Source organism: Chelonoidis abingdonii, chromosome 1 (assembly GCF_003597395.2).
Source record: "Chelonoidis abingdonii isolate Lonesome George chromosome 1, CheloAbing_2.0, whole genome shotgun sequence".
NCBI classification, from domain to species: domain Eukaryota; kingdom Metazoa; phylum Chordata; order Testudines; family Testudinidae; genus Chelonoidis; species Chelonoidis abingdonii.
The window spans coordinates 357,823,353-357,849,666 of record NC_133769.1 but is presented as its reverse complement, the minus strand read 5'-3'; the positions used below and the strand labels follow the sequence as shown (position 1 = coordinate 357,849,666).

At 42.9% G+C, this 26,314-nt stretch overlaps 1 protein-coding gene across 7 annotated transcripts in view; it reads right to left on the bottom strand.

The window, feature by feature from the left end:
- The window catches only part of TENM4 (teneurin transmembrane protein 4), a 971,473-nt gene that overhangs the window by 423,156 nt on the left and 522,003 nt on the right, over positions 1–26,314 (bottom strand). For all 7 annotated transcript variants that reach the window (XM_075061790.1, XM_075061784.1, XM_075061786.1 and 4 more), the window contains exon 4: positions 17,601–17,870. In XM_075061790.1, the coding sequence (XP_074917891.1) occupies positions 17,601–17,870 (270 nt within the window). The remainder of the gene's footprint in view (positions 1–17,600; positions 17,871–26,314) is intronic.

Genomic DNA, 26,314 nt, shown 5'->3' with positions numbered 1-26,314 from the left:
TTTTATCAACATCCTTCTTGAATTGTGAGCACCAGAGGTGGACACAGGATTCCAGTAGCAGTTCCATCAGTGCCAAATACAGAGGTGTGCTAATTCCATCACAGCATGACTATCACGGAAGCAGGAAAGCAGCTTCTGCTATCATCTTTTAATAATGTAAAGATTGTATAATAAAAAATAATAATAAAAACCACCACCTTAGCAGTTAGCAACCTAGATAGATCTCAAAGCACATTATAAAGAAGGCCACACGTCAATATTCCCATAGGGGAAATGGAGGGACAGAGAGGTGACGTGACTTTCCCAAAGTTACACAGCAAGTCAGTGGCAGAGGCCATAAAAGAATTCAAGTCTCCAAAACAGTGTTCTTTATTTCCTTTACTGTTGACATCTTTTGGTCACAATAAAGGATATTCAGGCATCAGAACTGGATCTAGAAATCAGTATTTCACACCATGCTCTTTTAAGTTTCATCCAATTTGCTCGTGAAATGAAAATCTAGCAGGAAGAGTGTTTAATGGCTGTGCATATTAATATGCACTAAAACAAGTACCTTCATTATCATCTTCAATGCTTGCTCTTCCCTTTTACCACAGACATAGTGTAAAGGTTATTGTTAAGGTCAACCACACTCCATGTTCACTGGGTTATACCCAGATTTTGAGTTATTGATATTGAGCTTGTTCAGGAAATCAGCCCAGTGCAATGTAAGGCTAATCAATAAGCTGCTGTTCTTTTTGCATACTAAGAAAATAACTGTACAGAAATATATTTTAAAAATTAGGTTTCAGTCTCTTCCATCCTTTGAGCTAAACCTCTATGAACCTTGGGGCAGTCACTTTGATTCGTTTCTACTTTCCCCCTGCTCCCTAAGCTAGCTTTAGTGGCCAAGGCAGGTTTCTTATGTTTTTTTCCCCTATACGTAAACAAATATACACCACAAAGACATTTTGCAAACTCTCCCAGCTGAATTTGCTGCATGCATATTGTCGAACTGTCTTTTCAGATTGCAGCATTCCAAGAGGAAGAGATAGCTCAGTGGACTGAGCCTTGGCCTGCTCAATCCAGGGTCATGAGTTCAGTCTTTGAGGGGGCTATTTAGGGATCTGGGGCAAAAATCTGTCTAGGGATTGGCCCTGCTTTGAGCAGTGGGTTGGACTAGATGATCTCCTGGGGTCCCTTCCAACCCTGATATCCTATGATTCTAACATGAAAAGGCATCATGGTACCCTGGTGGCAGTTCATCTGTGGCATGTAGTGTCTGAATGCTTCTTCACAAGAGCATCTCACCAACGTACTCTATTACATACTCCTTCTGTTTAAGATTCCACTCAAGCTGCTGCTTGGTACATCACTGTTACTGTTTTACAGAACACCCAGAAATTCACCAAGACGCTGCTTTGTACGCTTTTGCCTACCAATATTTCCCCCTGCAGATTCATCTGGGTATAGTATATTCTGCGTCGCTTCCTGTCCTAACGTTCTGTGATATTGATGTTTGCTGTGCAATGAAAGATAATGCGATTGATCTTTTTAAAAATTATGATGACTGCTGTTAAGTTTCAGAGGTGCCAGTACAAATATTGCCTTGTATTACTATTGTGCTAACGCTATCCAAAAAGAATTCTACTTTTCCTTCAAAGGCTGAGACCCTGACCAGTTTCTATTTGATTGCTCATCCATAAGAAAAGGGAGATCCAGATTTGATGTAGGAATAATACTGCATTACAATTCTACACTGCCCTTCATCCTATGTGCTCTATAAAGTATGACCCTCTGTTATACCAAAACAAATGGAAAGCTTAGTATTGAAACACCTTTCAAAGCCATCTCAGATGACATATTTTATGAATTTGTCTGCTGATAAAGAGGTACGGGTCACTGTTTATTACATATCGAAATATGTACAACAAACTGTATCACCCAGAAAAAAATCCATAAACATATTATATTTTCATTTTCCATCTATATTAGCAATAATGATCTAGGGGCAGGGTATTACTGGAACCAACGGCTAGCTGACTTTAATGGCCCTCCACTGCATCTTCATCAACTCCTCCAAGCAGGTCATCAGTCCCCAAGGACACCCTGTACCTCAATCACTACTACTTAATCAAGGCCTGGTTCACACACAGCCTTTGCACCAATGTGACAGTTTGGGGAATCTATGTACAATTTACAAACTCTGTAAAAGCAGCAAAGAATTCTGTGGCACCTTATAGACTAACAAACGTATTGGAGCATGAGCTTTTGTGGGTGCATCCGACCAAGTGGGTATTCACCCATGAAACAGCCCTGCAGCCCAAGCCCCACGAGCCCAAGGTGGCTAGCGTGGGCCAGCTGCAGTTGTCTAGTTGTGGTGCAGACATACCCTTGGAGTCTCTCTTCACTGAAGAATGAGCTACAGGTTAACAGGTGTAAGGTGTTATTTTATTTTTTAAATAAAAGATATGATTAGATGGGTGTCATTTTTAGAGGCTAATGAACTACCCACCATCTCTAAAGAAAACATATCTATGTGCATATAATCACAAATATTGTCTCTCTTTTATGAATGTGATTTTTTCAAGATCGTTTCCTGCTTTGGATTTCTCCATTATATTCCATCCCCTTCTCTTCAGTTCCTGCACTCTGATATTTACTACATAATCCAAACAGTGGGACACTGAAAACTGAACTATGATCCTCCAGAGTATGGCGCTCCAGAATTGGCTAGAGAATTTCTTTTTAAATCAACCAGTTGATTTGTTCTGCGAATTTCTCCCTAAAACCTGCATTTTGTTCCTACCATGTTGACAAGGTCTTTCAGCATCTTAAACCCAACTGACCCTGACATTTCAATCATCGTTCCATGAGACATTAGGTGAAGTATTTTACCAAGTGGATATCTTGTATGAGACTGTTGTTTTGCCTTGTGCCTCAAGCACCAGTAGTGCTAGCTTTATTTTTTATTAACAGAGTTACCTTAGAGTGCAATTTCTTTTTGTAACGCAGAAAAAGGCAATTGCTATACAGTACCTTTTCATGGACTTTAATAAATCAGATTTAACACCCCCCAGAAAAATGCCTTTTTCATTTGTGTGAATTTCGACAGCCAGATCCTCAGCTAGCATAAATCGGTGAAGTTCCAATCGTCCAACAGTTGAAGTCAATGGAGCTATGCCAATACACACCCGGGGAGAACCTCACTCAGCATCTCAAAGCCTGTGGATAGAGTAGGGGACTGGATGTCAGATCTCCTGAAATGGCTCTAGTCCCAGGTTTTGCCCGATTGAATGTGTGACTTTGGGCAAGCCATTGATGGGCACAATTTTCAAAATTCAGTAAGCATAATTACCATGACTGCAACTGCAAACAGGGAGAGTTGCATGCACAAATGGCCATTTGTGGGTGTAGCTGTTCGTTCACACGGATGCTCAGCTGATTTGCACATACCTGTCTCAAGAACTGTGTAAGGCATAGTCATCACTGATATTAGAGACAGAAAAGCACCGTTAAGGCGTCAAGGCCATTCATCTCACAGGATCTCAAGAGCTACTGAAATGTATCCACTGCTTAAGTTGTAATGAAAAAGGTGCTGGGGCTCAATCCATTAGGTGCTGAGGCTGAAGTAATTTTTTTTTTTTTTTTTTTTTTTTTAACATTCATAACTGATGCAGCAAGCCAAGAAGTGCTGGAGCTATGAGCTGCGAAGCCTAGAGGTGCCCAACCTTAGCGTTGCCACTAACTAAGGACTGAATGTATCATCTCTTGGGCAGGAAGTGGCAGTCAGCTGGTACAATGCAAACTACATAGCATTGAAGGGAGCAACAAGTCTGGACAGAGACAATCCTTATATTACAGCAGACGGGATCTAAATCTTGATCCAGACAGCCACACATCATATCATGCAAATCAGTTTTCCTACCTTGGTAAGATGAAAAGTGAATTCACTCTACCATTATGAGCCTGACTCTTCCTCTCACATGCGGCCCCAACTGAGATGATTCTGTTCAGTTGTCAGACAAGACAAGGCAACTGCTTGTGCCAATTTGTTGAGTGGAAGGGACCTAGTGTTTGAGGAACGTGATCTTTCTGAACAGTCCCTACCTGAAGGAACCAAATGGAGCTAGCCTATATGGTCATTCACTTCATATAGAGGTAAAACTTCCGCCATTCAAGCTAGCCCTCAGTGAATCTGCTCTACAGAATTCAGAATAGCAGCCGTGTTAGTCTGTATCCGCAAAAAGAGCAGGAGTACTTGTGGCACCTTAGAGACTAGCAAATTTATTTGAGCATAAGCTTTCGTGGGCTACAGCCCCACTTCATCGAATGCATGTAGTGGAAAATACAGTAGGAAGACATATATATACACACAGAGAACATGAAACAATGGGTGTTACCATACACACTATAAGGAGAGCAATCAGTTAAGGTGAGCTGTTGTCAGCAGGAGAGAAAAAACTGTTTGTAGTGGTAATCAAAATAGCCCATTTCCAGCAATTGACAAGGAGATGTAAGGAAGGGGTGGGGGAGAGAATAAGCATGGGGAAATAGTTTTATTTCTACAGAAGTTTGCCAGAATAAGGAGCATTAAGATTTGACTCCATGAGACAGAGAACTTCCTTTGGAGGATGGGGAAAGTCAGAGGGACTGTGACAAACATCATTACTGGTAAGTATTTTTTTCCTTTCTGATGCAGCTCTTCAGTGTGTTTGTTCTCTGTCTGCATGAAAGATCTTTTCAATATGTTACTAGTCCCTAAAGAGGTAGGGAGGCTAAGAGAATCTTCCCAATAATAATAAGAGAGGGAAAAAGAGTTCTCTTTATCCCTCCAACACTTGATAAGAGTTTTCTTTCCCACTCTGTCCCAGCGCTGCCCTCCAAGAACTCTGGAAAGGAAATGAGTTGGCTTGCAGAGGCTTTTGTTCTCTATCTAGAGAAACAAATCTGTTTGCTGACTATAGCAGAGTGAAGAAAATAAGAACCTGGGTGGAACTTTGACCAGAGACACCGATAGGAATAAAGGAAAAGCATGGTTTGCCACCTGAGTGGTTCCTTGGGATGGAAGACAGGTGGAGCAGGGAAGTAGGAAATGGGGCTGATGGTTTTTTTCAAAAGAGATTTTGAACATGCAATGAGGGTTAATAACTGTAAACTGTGTAAGGAAACTGGATGAAGCTTTCAAAGTCACACAACAGACATTTTCCACAGCAATAAAAACATGCTTCATCAGAGCACACCTCCAAATTGTCCTGTGTGTTTGCTGTGTCAAGGGGAGCATCATTTGGAGCTAGACTGTGCCTATAAGGCACAACACAGAGTGTGGGCGAGCATGCAGGTGCACCAGGACATCCCACCTGTCTCAAAAACCTAACAGTTCTATGCTGGTTCTGGCACTGTTGACTCCCTCCTACCCCCAGCCCCAGCCTGCTTAGATGTTTTGTTTACTAAGGCTCATGGAGAACAAGCAGTACCACTGGGGATGCTCCCTGCTAACTCTCCTTCACCAAGCGCACTCATTCAGGAGCAGTCATACCTTGGCCATCCAGAATGCTAACCTTGGATTTCAATAAACGGGGTGAAGATGTTTAGAGGTGGTGTTTAATTCAGAGCCAGGATCACTGCTCTAACAATCAAGTCCCCACTTTAGGTGTCCTAAAAGGTTTGTTTAGTAACAATACCAATTCCCTCCTACATATATCTATGGAAATAGTTCTTCTACCCACTACACAGTAGTTCTCTTGGCATAGGATCAAACCAACCGTCTGAGAAATAGAACATCTCATCCTTAAGGGAGTCTACAGATCCTGTAGAACTATCTGAACATATGCTGCATTCTATCTGTCATCTCTCCTATTGGGAATTTAGCTTATTAAGTGGCTAGATGGATTAGAACCAACCATAGAGAAAAACACTTTGCTTTCTCAAACATTAATAATACTAATGGTTTATGTTTATATAACAGCTTTCATCCCAGATGATCTCAAAGTGCTTTTACAAGCCGTTATTATTTGTTTGTAGGATCAAAGTGCCTAGGCGCTCTAGTCAAGAAAAGGGACCCCCCATTGTGCTAGGTGCTGTACAAACACAGAACACAAAGGTGACTCTTGCTCCAGGAGACTTTCATTCTAACTATAAAGACAAGAGACAACAAATGGAAAGAGACAGATGGGGGGTACATGGAAACAATGAGACAATATTGGTTAGCATGATAGGTCAGTGGTCTCTGCATATTTAGCTGCCTAACCATTGTTAAGTTTTTTTGTACTCATCACGGCAAAGGAGAGTTTAAGAGGAGGGATGTAAAGGTGAATAATGAGCTAGCGCTGCAGATATTCAAGAGGAGCACCTCCCAGCTGTGTTGGGTAGCAAGGGAGAAAGCATGAAGGTGCCTATTTGAAAACTTAACAAATAGACAGAGGAGGCTGGCACCATGGGCTAATTGACGTGAGCACCAACAACTCAGTAGCAAATGAGATACGACAGGTAGGGTGCACTGACTGTGAAGGAAACTAAAAGTGAATACGAGCGGCTTGATGCAAAGCCAGTGGAGGGATTCATAGTGAGGGGTACATGGCCACAGTGACGGGCTTGGAGAATAATCCGTGCAGCAGCATTGTGAATGGACATAAGAAGGGCCAGACCGCCTTGTCAAGGCCGGAGAGAAGGATGTTGCAGTAATCAAGCCGCAGAATGAGGAGAGTTTGGACAAGAGTCTGAGCTGTGAGGATGAATAAGAAAGAATAAGAATTGGCAACATTTACACAAAGCCCAGATGTGAGGACGCAGAGAGAGATCCGAGTCAAAGCTGATGCCTGGTTGATGGGAGCAAGTGTCTGGCTGGGAGGTGGTGTTGTCTACAGTAATCGAGAAACGAGGGAGTGAGGAGTCCTTGACAGGGAGGACGATTAGGAGCTCTGTTTTAGCCAAGCTGAGCTTGAGCTGACAGCTAGACAGCCAAAGAGAGATTCAGAGAGGCTGAGATTTTAGTTTGGACAGAAACGGACAGGTGTAGATGACAGAAGCAGATCTCTGAATCATCAGCATAGAGACTGTGACAGGGCAATTTCCTGCCATATCCTGGGGAGACCTTATTAAATTAAGTCTAAGTAGCATTGGTCCAGTGTATTAAATGAATGGTTTATGTGTTATTCTGGGCTGGGATTGTTTATAACCTCTCAAGGAGGGAGGTGAATGCAAATTCTCCATCTCCGGTGATATAAAAGCTAAGCCACAAGGAAAGGACCATTGTCAGCTGATCACCTGTTCTCGGAGTCTCACAATCAAAGGTCCAAGCCCGTCATTGTGGCCATGTACCCCTCACTATGAATCCCTCCACTGGCTTTGCATCAAGCCGCTCGTATTCACTTTTAGTGTCCTTCACAGTCAGTGCACCCTACCTGTCGTATCTCATTTGCTACTGAGTTGTTGGTGCTCACGTCAATTAGCCCATGGTGCCAGCCTCCTCTGTCTATTTGTTAAGTTTTCAAATAGGCACCTTCATAAAAGGAAAAACTAACTGACTCATGGGTGTGCGAGCTCTGAGCTAAGGCTGTTATGAACTTGTAACATGAAAACCGCTTTGTGGTGTTTGAAGGACTGACTCCTACCAAAGCCCTTGTTAAGTGTTGAAGAGGGGGATAATCTCTGATAAACTTATTAGCATGCGTGTAGGTTCCTATATAATTGTTTAATGTTCATTGCAATGCTTTCAACTTAAGAATAAATGTGCTTGCTTACAAAGAGCTGTGTGATAACTTCTAACTGCTGAAAATTATACTGTTTATAGCCTTTGAAGAGAAGGCAAAACACACACTGGCTTGTTTAGGTAGCCTTGCTGGGAATAGCACAGAGTAGGCAGGGAACTGTGCAGCCTGGAAAATCCCTGGCCTGGAGACAGAAGTGTGAGTCTCCACCCAAGACAGCGTGAAATCTGGATTAAAGTTTCTGGTGTAAAAGCCTTCACCCTACCTACAGTACAGATTTGTATATATAGACCCTGGAAGGTTCAGGGTGCTAGGCCAGAGAGACAGCAAGACTCAGAATAAGAATGACTCTATAGCCTAGTGATTGGAGCACTTAACCAGGATGGGGGAGATGCAGGATCCTGTCCCCCCCAGTCCAATGACTCTGGTTATTTATCCACAGTGTAACATCTTCAACAAGTGAGACTCGGGTCACATCTATACTACAATCTTAAGTCGACCTATGTTTGGCCGACTCACAGTCACCGCAGGCTGATATCCACACTACGTCTTTCTGTGGGAAGTGCGCAATTTCACCAGGAGCACTTCCACTGACTGAAGAGGGGCAGTGTGGGGGACTGAGAGCCAGGACTCTCCGCTCAGTGAAGCTCCCTACCAGGAGCCCAGCTGTCACTGGGGCTTCTCACCCTCTGTCCCCAGGGCTTCTTGCCTCTGGTGGGGAGATCCAAGCCTAGAGTCCAGTCGACTGCTATGATCCTGGTGGGGAGTGGGGAACCGGAACCTCAGGGGGCAACAGGACTCTCAGCAGAGAGCAGGGACATACTTAGATCAACGCAAGCTGCTCACATCCCAGGTGAGTACCCTAATCACTCAGCTAAAAGTTGTGAGGGAGGTTGTTTTCCTCCTCCTCCTTCCCTCCAGCTGTTTTGTATGACCTCACCTCAAGGGCCCAATCCAGTAGATGTGCACAGTCGGGTCCTGCACATTCCTGAGGTGGCCTATCTTTCCTGGTTTGTGAATTGCTCTGGGGCTCAGGTGGGAGACAGGCTCCCAGACACCTTGAGGGAGGCAGCGGTGTGCAAGCTCAGTGGGGAAACATAGGTGCCGAGGGAACTTTTATTGCAAAAATGTAGGCACTGAGTTCAGGCACCTGCAGGGTGGAGCAGGAGTTTTGGGCATCGCAGTGGTGCTGAGACAGAGACTTAGGCATCTAACTTCTTTTGTGCATCCAGGCCTAACTGAGCTGGCCAAGCTCACACAGGACGTCTGTAGCAGAACCAGTAACTAAACCCCAATCTCCCGAGTCCCAGTCCAGTGCCTTAACCACAAAACTATCCTTCCTTCCAGTCACATAAACAACATCTAATGTCTACACTTGCCTTCTTACTCAGTGCTAATGATAAACAGATATATGTTGCCCGAGCCACATTCTGTTAGTGACCAAGATATGCCTAGTGGCTACAGTAGGCCTCCACAGCCAGGAATCAGCGCCCATTGTCAGAACCAGAGTCAGAGGCCAGGAGCGAGAGCCAACAGTCAGAGGTCAGGAATTGGAGGTGAGAGTCAGAACTGAGTTATCTGGAGCGAGGCAAAGGAGCAGCTCTCTCAGCCATGGGCAAATGCTTGGAACAGCCACTGAACTGCTGCTACTGCTGGGCTTAAGAACAGATCCACTGATGCTTCCAGCCAATCAGGTGGTGTAGACAATTAGGCAGCCTACTACAGGCCAGCTGTGCTTGTTAGGTTGTCCAGAGATTGGCTCTGTTGTAGGCCCTGATTCCCGACACATCTGAAGCTGTTTTCAGAAACTCTCTACTAGGAAGACTAGATGACTTTTTTAATAGAGGGGACCGGTGACAGACTCTTTCAAAACTAGTCCATGTTAGTAGTGACCAAGCATTGCTTTATAAATTATGGCCAATGTCTATATGACTACAGCGAACACTGAAAATGTCACAGTATTACTAGTCTTGTGTTTTTGACCAGCAATATGGATTGCAGTCAGTGTCATTATGATCTAACACAGTGGTCCCCAACGCGGTGCCTGTGGGTGCCATGGCGCCCGCAGGGGCATCTTAATGTGCCTGCATCCTGGCCCCCAGGAGAGCACCCGCCGAAATGCCACCGAATTTCAGTGGCATTTCGGTGGGGACGCCTCTCGATGACGATGCTTGTCACCAACAAGTGATGTCATCGAGAGGCATCACCCCCGAATTTTGGCAGCATTTCAGTGGGTGCTCCACCGCCACAGTGGTCCTTCATCTGGCGCCCGCCAGACGAAAGGTTGGGGACCACTGATCTAACAGCTAATGAACAGCATATGTGATGGGTTTTTAGATCACAAACTCTCACGGCAGAAGCTGCACCTTCCTATGTTTGCATAGCCACTAGCACATTGTTGCCATTACTGCAAGATAAACAACAACAATACACTAAGAATGGTATCCTAACAGAAGCGCCAGGCCCATGAATGGGCCATGTAGACTGAGCTGTTATCTTATGACTAGATGTGATCCTTCAGCCCTGGTTTGAGGCTTGACGTGAGGACAGAGTGGGGAAGCCTATGATTTTCTGCCTGCATTTTGGATAAACAGAAGACTTCAGTCTCCAGTGGAGGGATCAGTTGGCAATGGATATGGGCCCTGATCTACCCTTTCACAATGACAGGTTCTTCCCTGTCAGAGGTCAGACATGCCAGCAAGACATTAAAATATTCCTCAGCATATCTGTATCAGTACCTCCCTGTATTCCCTCAAGTGCACTGGAACCAAGAGAAGAAAGTTATTTAAGGCACAGGGAAATGGTATCAAAACTCAATACATTCAGATTTACGTATAGAATAGTTGGCAAGTTACCAGCAATATTCATAAATATAATTATTTAATATAAATATATTGTTTTATATTTGGTTTCTACAAGTCCTCCTATGTCAGCATCCATGATTGGTTACTCAGTTTGGAGGGCTGTTGTTTTTTTTAACTAGTTTCAGAGTAATAATAATAGTAATAAATAATATGAAACCAACAAACCATCCTCTGTCATGCAGCTTATCCTTATGGCATGCTGGCTTAGTTCCTTAAAGGCAGAGAATGAAGCAATAAGCAATATACAGGTTAGCGTGGGACAATTTTCCCATTGGGACACATTCAGAGTTGTTTTTTTTCTGGAGACTAGTTGATCAGATACAACTTTTAGATAATGTTTTCACCTCTTAGCTCAGAAAGCCAAGAAGCAATTGCAAGACTTTCTGGCTTCTTCTGATCTGAATGTAGGATAGGATTTAAAGCCCAATGAAATCTACCTCAATGGGCTTTGGCCTCCTAGTCCTTAATTCAGCAATGGGGAGAGAGAGAGAGAGAGAGAGAAAGCGCGCGCGCAAGCACACAATCCAAATGTTTCCTGATTTTAAAGGCTTTTTCTACTTAGTGGACAGCTTTTTGGTTGAATGTAAGGGGAGATAATAGTTATGTAGGAGATGATTTTCCTGTCCCATGAACATTTTTCAGATTTTAAAAAAAAAATTTCTCATTCTGAATCTGGGACAAAAACATCAAAATCCTATTATTGCATTAAATAATGAAAATTTTCATGAAGCAAATTTCTGAAAAAAAAAAAAGCAGCTTAGGTCAATCAAAATGTTTCATTTAGGTAATTTCAAAATGTTTTTGTTTGAATTGTGACCATTTTAAAAATAATTTGCTTAAATGTCAAAATGAAAAATTGTTTCACAAACAGAACATTTCTTTTGAAAATGCTGAAATCCTTTTTTAAAACCTTTTTCAGTTTTTTTTTAGTTGAGAAATTTATCAAGCCAACCTTTTCCTGCAAAAAGATTCAGTTTCAACAACTAAATGAAAAATTTTGCTACAAAATTCCCGACCAGGTCTAGTTATAGCTCTGCTGTCTCTGATCCAACCAATTTAGTATCCTACCAAGATAAAGCTGTGTTAAAGACTATTCCATATCATTAGACTAAGACAATTTCACACATTTCCATCTTTCAAGAGGTATCTACTCTCCTCCGATCTTGTGCCTAGACCCTAATACTGAGAAAGGGGAAGGAAAAAAGACAAAACATGAGAGCGACACAAAGGGCTTATGAGGGATTTACCCTACATGACTTCAGCAACTACAAAGTTGGATCAAAAATAACAGAGAGGGTGTGATGGCCTTTAAAGGAACCATTTTCCAGTGGAGAAGATAGCATTTGGGAGGCTTATGTAATTAAAGTCTCCTTCAAGACAGAGTGCACTTTATGAGAGTATCAGCAGCCTAGAGGATTAAAGAGAATGGAAGTATCTCCTCTATTCATGGTCATCATCTGGGCTTCCATGATTGAGAACAGCTTCATGCATAAAGGGGGTATTATAGACTGCAATATCTAGGTAGTCCCAATAGACTATTAGAATCGCTTACTGCTCTTAAAATCTTAATTGTCTGGGTTAGTATCAGAGGATGTAGGAGAAGAATCCTTTGTACTTGGTCCAAATCTCGCTGAAGTCAGGGACTCCCAGTGATTGCAATGAGTCCTGCATCAGGCCATTTGTTATTCCAATTCTCCTGCGTGCCCTGCTATCCTGTGCAATTTATCTTGCATCTGGCTTTTGGCCAGTTTTAATTTCAAGCTGAGATATCTTGTTAATATAATGTCATTGCTAGGTGAACCAAGGGATGAATGACAGCCAGCAGGCCTCTAATCTTGCCTACATAATTCTGATTTATTCTTGTCTCCATCTACTCAGAAAGTATAGGGAAAGTATGAGAAACCATAGGGTATTTTTGTTTTGAAGAAATATTTTTTTTACATCTTTTTGAAATCTTCCTACTCTGAGTATCACATTTTTGCCTACGCCATTTGAAAATGAGAGTAAACATATCTGAGGCATGCACTCATTTACTGAAAGTACTTTAGAATGCATTATTTAATTCTGAAAAAAGATGATGTTGCTGCAATCTGAGTAATATATTAACAGAGTGTATGAAGCCTAAAAGGAAATTAGTCAGCAAAACTTGGTAATAAAAAGAAAAGTCACTACTGATAATCAACAAGGGTATTAAGGAATAATTTGTAATGCTAAGATTACACAGTAATTCTGGTGCTGCTAATTATACTAATGTATTGAATTGTATTTTGGGCCAGTGAACTGAATCAACATGATTTGGGAATCAAGGAAATCTGAAAAAATATTATTCCCTTCAGAGATTCAGAATGATTTAGAAGGTGTGGATCAAGGATACAGCTACTGCTGGTATTTATGGACTACATCAGATGGATGGATAACAGACCACTGCAAGGAATGAGAAAAACCCACAAAAATAAGCACAATTTGACATAGGTTGCCTTAGCTGTTGTAATGTAGCTCTAAAGAGAAAACGTTTGCAAAAAGCAGATGAGATTTTGATGTGTGTGGTTTGATCATTATGACAACTTTCTGATCTCATAGAGGAACAGAAACATATACAGGAAACCTGGTTGCGTAGCATATTTAACCAAGCAGAATGAGCCATCTGTTTTGATGGGAAAGCAAAATATCATTCATTTTTTCCACCATCATCCTAGTAAGGCTAGGAGAGCAGAATTGCTCCTTGTCTGGCCAATCTTCATGAGAGCTTCACAAAGTTCATTTAAATGCAACCCAGTAGTTACTGAAAGAAAATTAATTTCTATCTAAAAGGTGTTGGAATGTCTCTGTGGAATGAATCAGTGTTCTTAATCTTGTCACCAAAGAGTAAGTGTCCATATCACTAACGGCACCATCACCACATTTGGCACTAATCAGCAATTTCACTAGTGGAGCCAAAAGTTAAATGGATGTTGAGATTCAACTAAGCTTCCTGAATGAACTGGTACTTTAAAGGGGCGGTGTAAGAGGAATGCTGCGCTACGTTGATCATACTGTATCCATTCCATGGTTACATTTAGGACTTTGAGCTCCAGTGGTGTTATTCTGGCCCCTTTGGTGAACAAAAAATTCACATGCAGTTTTTTAAAGAGGAAAAAGAATCACACTGGTTTCATGCATGGGTTTCTCAATTTTTCAAGTGCCACCTGCAATAAAGCACAATTAGATAGCCAGGGGTCCAGGACACAAATTATGGATCTAGAATCCTCTCAAGTTCAAGAGTGACTGAATCTAAGATTTTTATTTATGCCCACCTCCAAGTCAGATGGACAAGATAATTACACTGTACCTCTTTCCCAGTATATCATAATTCCTTTGTAGAATATATCATAATTGAGCAGTTGGTTCTGTACAGTATCTGGCGATGTTGAACCATTCTGAGTCATCTGATGTTACTCATCCTGTCTCTGAGCTCCTTCTGGCCTCCTGATGCTGTGCCCACACTGTTCCCCACAGGAAATGATCAGAGAGAGAGACATCAGCTCCACTCTGCACATGTACGACATTAATCACTGCTGACTAGTACTGCTAATGAAAAAGAGCTCTCTCTCTCTCCCTCTCCCTCTCATGTTTAACCACGTGTGTACCTTGCTACAGAATAACACAGAGCCAAAATGAAATCCTACTAGTAAAAAACAAAACAAAACAAACCATACTTACTTACCTGGACTGCTTTGCAACAGCCAGAAGCTGAAAAAAATGGCTGTTGCTTTTAAAATAGGATGGAACTCCCCTTTCACACAGACCTCTTTTTACGTGTTATCAGCCAGTTGTAGTGTAATCCTGCTCAGAATGCTCAGAAAACAGTAAGAAGTAGTTTCCACCTAGTGGGAAGGGAATCCGTACAGATACTTCAAGCTTTTTCCATTGCTTGCCAGCAAAATAATGTCCCTTCATCTCACATAGCCTGATCCAGGATTGGGACTAGTGACATGTTTAACATTAACAATGAATTGTATTAGTGCTTTATTGGATCAGGGTCACAGACTCCACTATTGCTCTCGTACTGACCTGAATGATGAACTCAAGATCGATCCTCTGGGATGACCCATGGTACGTCAACACTGCCCACACATACATTGAGTGTTCTAACCTGCAGGGGAGCTCAAACTGCTCAAAACCCTAGTCTCTCACAGGATGACAAACTCCTGGATTCAAACCAACAGTTATAGGATATCCTATGGAACTGAGGCAGATAGCAGTTGAGAGGCTGGTACATCACTAAGCTAGGGAGATACTGCAGGAGACAGGGATAAGGAAGTTACTGTCTTGTAAAGCCTTAGGCTAGGTCTTCAGAGCAGAGTTAACTCAGGTTCTTTACACTTCAGTTAATTCCTCCCCAGTGAGGGCGGCCACACTATAAAATAACACTGGAGCTGCACTGATGACTGAGTTAACATCACAAACCGATCGTGTTAGCCATTAGCAAGTGGCTCTAACTCAAGCAACAGCTTCTATCCCTGACAGGCCAGCCAATCTTAGTTAAAAGAACCACTTGAGCTACGGGTTGTGTGTGTGGATGGGTCTCAAGTTCGAGGCAACAGTCGAGTTATAACAGTTGAGTTACCTTTGCAACGAAGATAAGCACTTAATCTAGCAAATGCACTTGCCTGCCTGAAAAGACTGGGATCAGCTGAGTCACAGCATCTCATGGTTTTCCATGCCTGCCGCCTGGGTGCGTGGTTTTGTGTATATGGACTATTATACACATGTCACATAACCAACACCATTGGAGCTGTCTTCCCCAGGCCAAGAGGATGGATTCTGATGGTAGTTACTAACCAAAGTAAGCCTTCTCCCCAAGGCCATTGGCACTTGTGCAAACCTGCTTCTGAATGTGAAGAACCAAATATTTCATTTTGCAAAACACACAATTATGGCCTAACTATAAACCTGCCCAGAAGGCTTGGGATTTACAGACATTAGATGTCAATATTGCTTATTTATTTTGGATAATTAATGAACATAAAAATTGCTGACATTAACCTGCAATGGAAAAACTGGTTTTAATGAACCCCATAAAACCTGCTATTCATGGCAGCTTCATAAAGCTCCATATTGAGTTCAGCTAAAGGCTATAGCTTTTATCAATACTGTCAACAATTAATATTGACTAACAAAGGTATCCTGTAGACTGAGTCATTGCATTATGTTGCTGTACACATCTCATGTCCTCTGAAACATTTCTCCCATAAATCTGGGGTTTCTCAAAATAGCCTGCTTGATAGTTTAGGATATAGAAGCCCAATTGCCAAAGAAGAAAAACCAACAATCTTCATATTTTCTAGACCAAACTTTTAAAGTGGCCTCAAGAAGGCTTCCATCTCTGCAACTGTAGCATCAGAGATGCAAGTCATTTGCTGTGAAAATATTAAACTTTTATTTGAACAAACAAGTGACAGAATGTACATGCACATAACTCAGTTGTGTTCATTTTAGGCCTGCAGATAACATGGTAATGAGACTGATCTGGTAGATATGTATTTAGACATATGTGACTGTATATCCTATCAATTTTGGGCACCAGTGCTAATGTGTAACAATTTCACATGCAAGTGATTTTGATGTGCAAAGTTGCATTTGCACCAACAGAGACCACATTATGGAAGCCTGGATCCATTTTTTAAAGATGTTTTGCTGAAAAACACTCTAAGAGGCTACTGTAGTTCCTCCCCTCTTTCTGTGAAAAAGCCTAAACCTCTGTGGTTTGCTTTTCTTAGTGGGCATGAGTAAAAGAGAAAGCTGAAGGACAGGATCACAACTGCTCAGATACCATGGGGAGGGATGCGATAAGGATCGGACTACAAGAGAATGGAATAGAGACGTGAGGTTTTCGTTTTGTTTATTAATAAAGACCTAACAGGGTGTCCAAAGTCAAGATCCCATAAGTCACCCAACAGTTCCACAGGTCATTTAGCAAAACACTAGACAACATAGCCCAAAGCTGGAACTAAAACTGCTGATTTTGCTACTCCATTGAAACAGCTCGCCTGCCAAAATGGGTGTGATCCTGCTGAGGATGCAGCAGTAAAAAAGTACTGTAAAGATAATGAAAAAACATATCAAACCATTCCTAAATCCATTAACAGAGGGTTGTTATCTTTGAGCCTGTCTAACATATATCATTATCATTTAACAAAACCTTAATAGGCCTCAGCTGTAATTTTGTTGGAATTAAACAGAAAATCATGTGGGTGGCATACGCCTTACCCTGTCGTGGCTTCCCAAGTAAAAATCATCATAATTTGTCACTACAATACTCGTATCAAGAAGCATAAAGAGAACAAACAATGCAGTCACTTCATGTCAGCCTTCATTGCTGAGCCCAAGCTCCAAAGGGGCTAGCAGACAGCAGCTATATTAAGACGCAGCAATTAAATTAAAGGTGCAAAGGCACAGGGCTGTGTGAACACTAGGGTCAAACCACAATTGTATAAAAATTCTCTCTCCTTCCCACATGGACTCGCAGAACTGCTGACCAAAAAGCTCCTGCACCAGCCAAGCCCACATGAGTCTCTGCAGCTGGGGAGAGAAGGCTACAAAAATAAAAAAAAATCATGACTTTCAGCTTTGAGTTCCCACAAAGGAAAGGTCTCTAAAAATATTTCACAGTCACTTCCATCAGAAAGCAGTCAGCCTATTTACATAAACCATGCAGCTACTGTCAAGGAACCAGACAGGAAGGGAGGAAAACTATCGGCCCAAAAATCTGCACAAGAGATGAGCATGGAAGGAGGGGAGATTTCAATGCTTTTTGTCTGAAATGCTCCTATGAAGAGCAGATGGGGTATTACATGGACACTTACTGATCTCCAGTTTGTAATGAATAAGTAGGAGCCTCTCTAGCAGCTCATTAATTAATATTTTGCATGGCAGTGCAAAACGCCACATCCTGGGATGATTAAGAGCATTTTCCTCCCTTCTCCTAGTCAGATAAAAAATCAAAGCAGATTAAAATTGGACTATGAAGAGAGGCATTTGTGAAGGCCTATCTGGAGTTGTCACTTACCAGTTTCAGTGTTTTCGTGTTCCGTATCAGTGAGCGTGAGGTTGGAGTTGGCTCGGCTCGAGAGACAGGAGCTGCGGCCTGACTTAGTATTGCGTCCCCAGAGCCTCACCGGGTGCTCCGGCGACATGATGGCATCTGCCTCGGTGTCAGCATCTGAGCCAGCACTGATGGAGTAGCCGCAGTGAGGCAGCCCTATATCAGTCCTGTATAAAGTCCCATGTGTGGGCATGGCGTCATCAAGGCCCAGCTCTTGCAAAGAGAAGTTGGCTCCTAGGAGAGAACATGGAATTGTGGTTTTTAATCCAACTGGAATAATTCTTCTGTCCAGCATCTGAATGATTAGTGGATAAGCAGGTGGTATAGGTTCGTAAGGATAGGTTAGACAAACCCGTCAGAGATTGTCTAGATAATACTTAGTCCTGCCTCAGCGCAGGGGTTTAGACTAGATGAGCTACTGAGGTCCCTTCCAGCCCCACTTTACTATGATTCTATAGTCGAGTGCTCTCAGCACAAGAGGAGGAGACAGCAACTCCTGAGTTCTAATGACTTGCCGGATGGCCTTTGGCAAGCAGCTTAGGCCCCAGTGTTCAAAACTTGCTTCTAATGTTGGATGCCTGAGCTGAAGCTCTTAAGTTTTGATTGTCAGAGTTGGTGAGCACCTGCAACTCCCATTGAAAACCAAGCCCTAGGTGCCTCAAGTCAGCCAGCCAGCAACTGAGGCACCCAAAGTGGCCACTTTTGAAAATGGGAGCCTTAACTCTTCTGCGCCAGCTTTACCATTTGAAGAATGGTGATCATATGTCTTGTCTCCCACTTCAGATATTGTGAGGATTCAGTGAGGCGTTTGAACAGTACTAGGAGAATGTAAAATACTATGAAGCTATTAACTATGAGTAGTGTCACTCAACAAGTGATGAGACACCTGTTATTAGCCCTGACATATGACTGTGTACACCATGGTAAAATGAACAGTGAATTTTCAGTCCCAGTGAACAAAACACGTGTCCACCATCTCACTTGTAATTTACTATGAATACTTATGATAACAAACACACCAGCTACTTTTCATATTCTTTCCTGTGAGGACTATCGTGGTTCTGGCATTTCTTGTAACAGATTTGTTTCCTCTTTAGTTTCTTGGAATCTTTACTAACACACTCATAAATAGCTGGCTTTGTCATTTACTTTTAAAAATAAATGGCAACTAGTCCACCTTTCCCCAGGAAGAGCTGGATAATGTTAATGGTCTTGTGGTTAAAGCACAGGCATGGGAATTGGAAGATATGGTTTGCTTCCTGGCTGTATTACAGCCTTCCAATGCGACAGACAAGTTACTTAACCTCTCTGTGCCTTGGTTTTCCCATCTGCAAAATGGGAACAATGTTCACCACAGTAGTGCAAAGTATTGCAAAGGTCTAAATAAGTAGAGTTCACGTCCTCATGCACCAGGAAACCTCATCCTCAGTGAGCGAACCAGCAAATGAGTGAACGAACTAAACACAAACAGCAGCAGCTGCTTAGCAGCACACAGCAGAACTACACAAAAATCCTACCCAGCATTTATACAGTGCCTTACAATGTACTTTACAAATATCAGTTAAGTTAATCCATTGAGAGGTAACTGAGTATTATTATCCCATTTTACAAATATGGAAAACAGCAGACAGGTTAGATGACTTTCCCAAGGCAACATAGTATAAAATTCCTGCCTCTTTGTCCCCTACTTTAAGTAACAGACAATAGTGCCTTGACCAAACTTATCCAATTTAAAAGTAAAGAGGAGAAACGGGGGAGGTTAAGACAGAATATAATCACTCCAAACAGATTTTGACCAGAACACACCTGCTCTTGGGGGAAGTAACATGGGACATTTACTGATCAGCAATGGTTAGGATTTTATTTTCCATATCCACTGATATCCAGCACTATCAAATAGTCCTGGAGCACTAATTCAGAGCTGATTCAGAGGTGAGCGTGCCACCTCTTGAATCACTGAAACCACATCTTGTGGGACCTAGGTTTCCTTCGGAGGTCTCAGCTCCAAATGTTAGCCATTCTCAGCCCAGCTTAGCCTATTCACTCTGACATAATCACAGCAGAAGTTATTGGGCTGCAAATAGATGCAATTGTTTTGCTGGCTAAAAATATAACCTGAAAATGACTCCTGAGTTCATGTCTAGTTACCTGCAGAGCTTCATAATCAGTCCCAGGCAGTGTGAATGGGGATTCAGTTATTAGCACTCTGTTCAGAAACTTATGCTGAAAAACTGGGGAGAGCAATTAGTGGAGCAATTACTGGCTCCATTCTAATCCACATTTTTTTTTTATTAATTTACATTCTCTTTTTTCAGCATTCAAATACTTTAAAAGACTTTGGCATTCTGTGAATGGCTTTATCTGCACTGTGCATTTACCTGACATAATGCACCCCTGCCTTAGCTCTACAGTATGTCACAATCTGATGGATTCAAGGAATGTTTTGGACCAGTAGGGGGCATTAGATCTGGTGTCTTGGCCAAACTCCAACTTTGGGTAATTATATTCTTCCTAACTAACCTCCCTTGTACTTCCACTTGGATATGGCAGTTCTCACATTCTGTTGCTATGCACTCTTAAACAGCTACCATGTTTCATCTTAGAGATAGCTAAATTTCAGTTGTAGGCAAAGCAATTCTTGTAGAGGCCAATCCTGATCTCTCTGCTTAGCTCAACTCTTGGGACACGTCATGCTCTCTGGAGTGGCTCACAACTGAGAGTGTCTACCTCATGGCAGACTGTCAGAAAACAGGGCGAATACCCCATGCTTGTGATGTGTTCTATAATTAGATTTCACCAAGCTGGTGACCAGTGTGAACTCTTGGATCATATCAGTCTTACCATGGAGTCACATAAAGTTCCCTTAGACACTCCAGCCTATCTTGCCACCAGACTAACTGAATGCTGTGATAATGGTCACAAATAAAAAAATCACAACACCAGTACCAAGACGCTAGCCACTTACTCCAGATCAACTGTACTCTGTATCTTACACCAAAGACAAAACTGGCAACCAATCCTATAATACACTAACTAAAGATTTATTAGCTATGAAAAAAGAATGTGAGTTATTGAGGGGTTAAAGCAGGCAAAAAACATGCACAGGTGAGTCATTATTTGTAATTCCAGATGGTGGCAGCGATATAATAAACAGCCAGTTTCCCAAAACATATTTTCAGGGTATCCAGATTGTCTCTGGGGGTCACTGCTTTGCTTCTGGTACACTTCTCTGAGAAAACAAGCTCACAGTGTCACTACCCACGTGGTCTTTTCTTTTGATGAAGGAGTGAGGAATGCATTTTAATGACCTCTGATCATCACAAACAATGATCCCTTGCTTTGAAATTAGCACTTCTCTGTCAAAATTCTTCATTTGGACTCCACCAGGTTTCTTTCTTGTTGGATGGCTTATTCAGTTACAGGGGTACACACAATGTAAACGTTTTCTACATTAGAACAGGATACAGACAATTGAAAACAATCCAAGTAATTTCCCACTAGCTTTCATGAAGCTTAAACACCAAATACACTCACATACATTTGACAATCACTTTGATCTATACTAAAACAGAAGAGAATTGGCCTGTGGCTCTGGCATGAGCTGGCACCTGATCTGCCAGCATCACATCTATACTGCTAAAAAAAAAAAAAAAAAAAGCCCCAACAACCCTGCACTGGTGAGTCTCACGGCCCAGATTGACTTGGGCTCGTGAGGGCTCATGCTACAGAGCTAAAAATAGAGTAGACATCTCTGCTCAGGCTGAAGCCCAGGTTTTGAGACACTCTCCCTTAACCAGGTTTCAGACTCCAAATGGAAACATCTACACTGCTCTTTTTAGCTCTGTAGTGCAAGTCCCACAAGCCCAAGTCAGTTGACCCAGGCTTTGTGACTCCTTGCCAGGTTTGTTTGGGTTTTTTGCAGCATAATGTACCTGATGACTTCAAACTCTCGCTGGACACAGTGTGTACACTAAACTAGAAAAGCCCGATCAGAAGTTCCGTAAATAAATCTAAGATATTTCTAATTATTACAGCCACCAAAATTTATTGGGGCAGAAAAGCCTGTCTCATTTTTTATTATCAAAAGGGGCTAAAACCCCATATCTAAACTCAGGATGCAGATCCCTGTTCAGATGGGAGTTCTCAGCTCCTACTGCTTTCTACAATGATTTGAATTTGAACACATTAACCTAGAGACAGCTGTGTCTCGGGCTGGACTGTGAAACATTATGTTCAGGTGCATTCGGTTCTGCTCATTAGAGATACCAAGTTCCACTCTGGACCTTGACTTTGGATCCAGGGCTGAGTTTTGCTCCCATCTCTACACTAAAGCCATGTCAAAGCTTGTGATTTCCCTCAAGTTTCCATCTGTTGATGCTATACAAAACTGGCCAACACAACTAACAGCGCTGTTCTAAGCTGTACTCTGGGTTTTGTGGGTTATCGCTTAGCTGACCCAGCAAAAGACCTCTTCTAGCAGGTACTCTCTCCTGCAATAACTTCTGTACAGTGAATGATCCACTAACCACAGGCAGCTGGCATTTTGTTTTTTCTCCTAATAGGGAAATATCTGCTTAATTCAGTTAGCTATGGAGCTCCCAGTGGAAAGAGGGAAGGGAGGAGGGTGCAAAGAAGGAGATAGAGTGATAGACCAACAAACTTGACACCAGCTCCAAATAAAAGCAGAGAAAAAACTTTTCAGCGTGAGAAGGAAATAACTGTGGTTCAACTAGTTGAGGCACTCTGGTCTGGAATGCTCAAAGTACATAAACTATTTGTGAACTTCACACCTACGTAATTAACTAAAATAGATGAAGTTTTCTGACAGAGTTGACGGGCAGGGATACTCGTGGCTCATATGCTCCAGCAAACCTTGAGAGCCAGCTCAGAGAGCACGGAGCAAGCCTGTGATGAATTAATCCAGATACCACTGCTGTGCTATCACACCGGAGAACATGTACTCCTGTTCCACAGCCTCAGCAGCAAGTGAACTTGAATTGACTGATGAAACAGATAAAACTGCATCTCTCCTCTCCACCCCACCAGTTCTGTCTGTGGTCCAGACCCCACAGTAAGGATTAGGCCTACACTCTACTGTTCACTAGCCAGTTGAGCCTTTTGTTTTTGCCCCCACATTGCAGATTTTAGTCCACCGATCAATGATCACAAGTCCCCCTCCCTTCTGTAACAATCCACACTCAACAACCTCAAAACGCATCAATGATTGATTGATGTTCTCCAGCAACAGCAACTCATAAATTATGAAAAATGACGGCTACAATTAACTGAAAATCAAATTTATTTGCAATAAACAGCATGAGACACATCTATTTTCATATTCTATGCTCAGTGTAGCCTTTTAAGCTGGGAGAACTCAGGTCAATAAAAGGAAAATAATAAATATCTAAAACTATTTTATTCAGGTCTGGTCTATTTTTTGCTATGCTGACTTGCGCTGTTTGCTTTCTTGGCACACTCATTCTGGGTAAAACCATTCAAATGCTGACTTGTTTATTTATTGAATTTATTTGGCCAGTTTGAAATGTTTCCCTCCTCTCTGCCTCCTCATCCAGCTCTAGAAAAAATTCACTTTGCAGTATTTGTATCAAGCAAAAATGTCACAAGCTAATAGAGTCAGGTCTTCAGCTAGTGTAAATCAGTGAAGCCCCACTAAAGTCAATAGAGTTAAACTGATTTAACCAACTGAAAATCTGGCCATAAAAATCTATGGCTAATTTTTATAATTAGGCAGGCCAATCGCAGAGCTAAGGAGATAGGAAAATTCAAGCACAGAGGAAAAAGAAAGAAAATTATTTTAAAAAAATGGTTACTGACTTTCCGTAACTGTTATTCTTCGATATGTCCATTCCACAAGCCACCCTCCTACCCCTCTGTCAGAGTTAGCCTGCAAGAAGGAACTGAGAGGGTGCAGGGCTGGCAGCGCCCCTTATTTCGGTACATAAGTGCATGGCACCAGAGGGCACTAGAGTCAGCCCAATGGATACCATCGAGGGAAGATCTCCAGCAATGGGGCACACAGCACATACACACCTAACGTGGCATAGACAAGAACAGCACATCTCAAAGAACAACAGTTACGGAAGATCAGTAACTGTTTTTCTTCTTTGACGGCTTCGTCATGTCCATTCCATACTAGGTGATTCACAAGCACTACCCAAGGAGGTAGACTCAGCTCATGGACATGAGTACTGCAACACTGCTCGCCTGAACCTGGTGTCATCTCGACTTTGCTGGGTAATGGCGTAGTGGGATGAGAAGATATGCACTGATGAGCTGGGCCAGAAATTCTGCTGAAGAGGCTTGAGCTCTTGTGGAATGAGTAGTCAAGATGGCAGGTGGTGGAACATTTGCCTGCTCGTAACATGAATGAATACATAAGGTTATCCAGTAGGCCTTTCATCCTCTCTGCTATTGCCACAAAGTTATATGGATCCACAAAACGGTTTAGTCCCTTCAATGTAAAGGTGAGGGCATGCCTAACAGTCGATGAGTGAAGTTGCCAATCTTCTGAATTCTGGTGTGCCTTTGTGAAAAAGACTGTCAGGAAAGTAGCTTGGTTGCCATGGAAGTGCAAGATCACCTTTGACAGGAAGGGCGGGGGGGAGCAGTTTAATCTTGTCCTTGAACACCGTGTACAATGGTTCTGACGCAAGTGCCCTGATTTCAGGGACCTTTCTGGTTGAGGTAATCGCTATCAAAGAATGTAACCTTGAAGGAGAAAAAGATGACACAATGCCAGTGGCTCAAAGGGAGAACCTGCGAAGTTCAAACTCTACAGGGGAATCGATTCACGAACCCAAGGGTAAAGTCTCTCTAACCCCTTAAAGTGGATTGTCATCTCATGGTGTGTGGAAGGCTGAAATTGCTGCTAGATGCACCTTGATAGGTGTGAGGGGCAGACCTTGTTTTACATGGCGCAAGCAGTCCAAAATAGACTGAAGGGAAGACCAAGTCAGAGAAAGGCCTTGTTGGGATGACCATATTGAGAAAGCTCCCATTTGGTGAGGCAGATAGCTCTAGTGGATGGCTTCTATCTACTCAGCAAGACCTGTTGAAATTGCTCTAAACAGGCTTGCTCCTCTGGGTTAAGCCATATAACACCCAGGTGGCCAGGTGAAGGGAGCTGAGATTTGGGTGGAGTAAATGGCCATGATCTTGCAAGATCAGGTCTAGGCAGTGTAGGAGCGGTAGTGAGGGTGTTACAGATAAATCTAGCAGCATGACGAACCACTGTTGACATGGCCACGCCAGGGCTATAAGAATAAGTCTTGCCTTGTCCCATTTGATTTTTAGAAGGAACTTGTACCAGAGGAACTGGAGGTAATGCATGGAATAGGAGCACTGTTCATGGAAGCAGGATGACATCTGAAAGGGAGCCCAGCTTGTGCCCAAGCAGTGAGCAAAAATGATGGCATTTCCTGTTCTGCTTGGTCGCAAATAGGTCTATCTGGGGAGAGCCCCACCTTCAGAAGACGAACTGGGTGACCTCTGGGCGAAAGGAGCACTCATGCTGAGAGAAGAAAGATCTGCTGAGGTGATCTGTCAGGGTGTTCTGGGCTCCCAGAAGATGAGAAGCCTCAAGGGGGATGTAGTGCTTCATGCAGAAGTCATCTAAACAGATGGCCTTGTGACACGGGGCAGAGGAGCACACTCCTCCCTGCTTGTTGATGTAGAACAAGGCTGCCGTGTTGTACGTCAGTACTCGCACTACCTTGCCTGTGAACTGGGGAAGAAACACTTGGCAAGCTAAGTGGATCGCTCTGAGCTCCTTGACGTTTATATGCAAGGAGAGCTCTTCCTGGGACCATAAGCCCTGTGTTCCAAGACAATCAAAGTGGACTCCCCAACCCAGGTGTGAAGCATCCAGCACTAGGGACACTGACCGCTGGGGGGGGTGGGGTGACAAAGGGAACGCCCGCCACTGCCAACTAGGGGTCTTTCCACCAGTCGAGGGCGGCGAGGATTGGGGCTAGAACAGCAAGTACTGAGTCCAAATGGTGCCTTTTCAGTGAGTACATTGAAGCTAATCACATCTGCAGAGGTGCAGCCTTGCATGCCGGACTATGTAAGTGCACGCAGCCATGTGTCCCAGGAACCTGAGGCAAACCTGGGCTGTTGTGATTGGGTGGGCCATGACCTTGCATATCAGATCCCACATTGTCTGGAATCAAGGCTCTGGAAGGAAGACTCTGACCTGGGTCAAGTCGAGCACTGCCCCGAAAAACTCTATTCTCTGTAGTGAATGAGAGTTGACTTTTGTTCGTTTATAACAGGCTCAGGGCTTGGAAGGTGGCTTGGACCTGATGCTGTTCTTTACTTGGGCCTCTGAGCAACTCTTGATCAGCCAGTTGTTGAGGTATGGGTAGATTTGAATGCCTTGCCTTCTGATAAAGGTCGCTACCACTCCCCATGCATTTCGTAAAAACCTGGGGGCTGCAGACAGGCCTAAAGGGAGAATGGTGAATTGGTAATGAGGCTGGTTTACTATGAGCCTGAGGAATCTTTTGTGGCCAAGGAAGATGGAAATGTGAAAGTAAGCGTCCTTCAAGGAGAGGGCAGCGTATCAATCCCCTGGATCCGGGGAGAGGACGATGGAGGACAGGAGAGGAAGAGGCCTCTACTGGAGAAAAGGGGCTTCTTCCTTTTCTTCAGCCTCA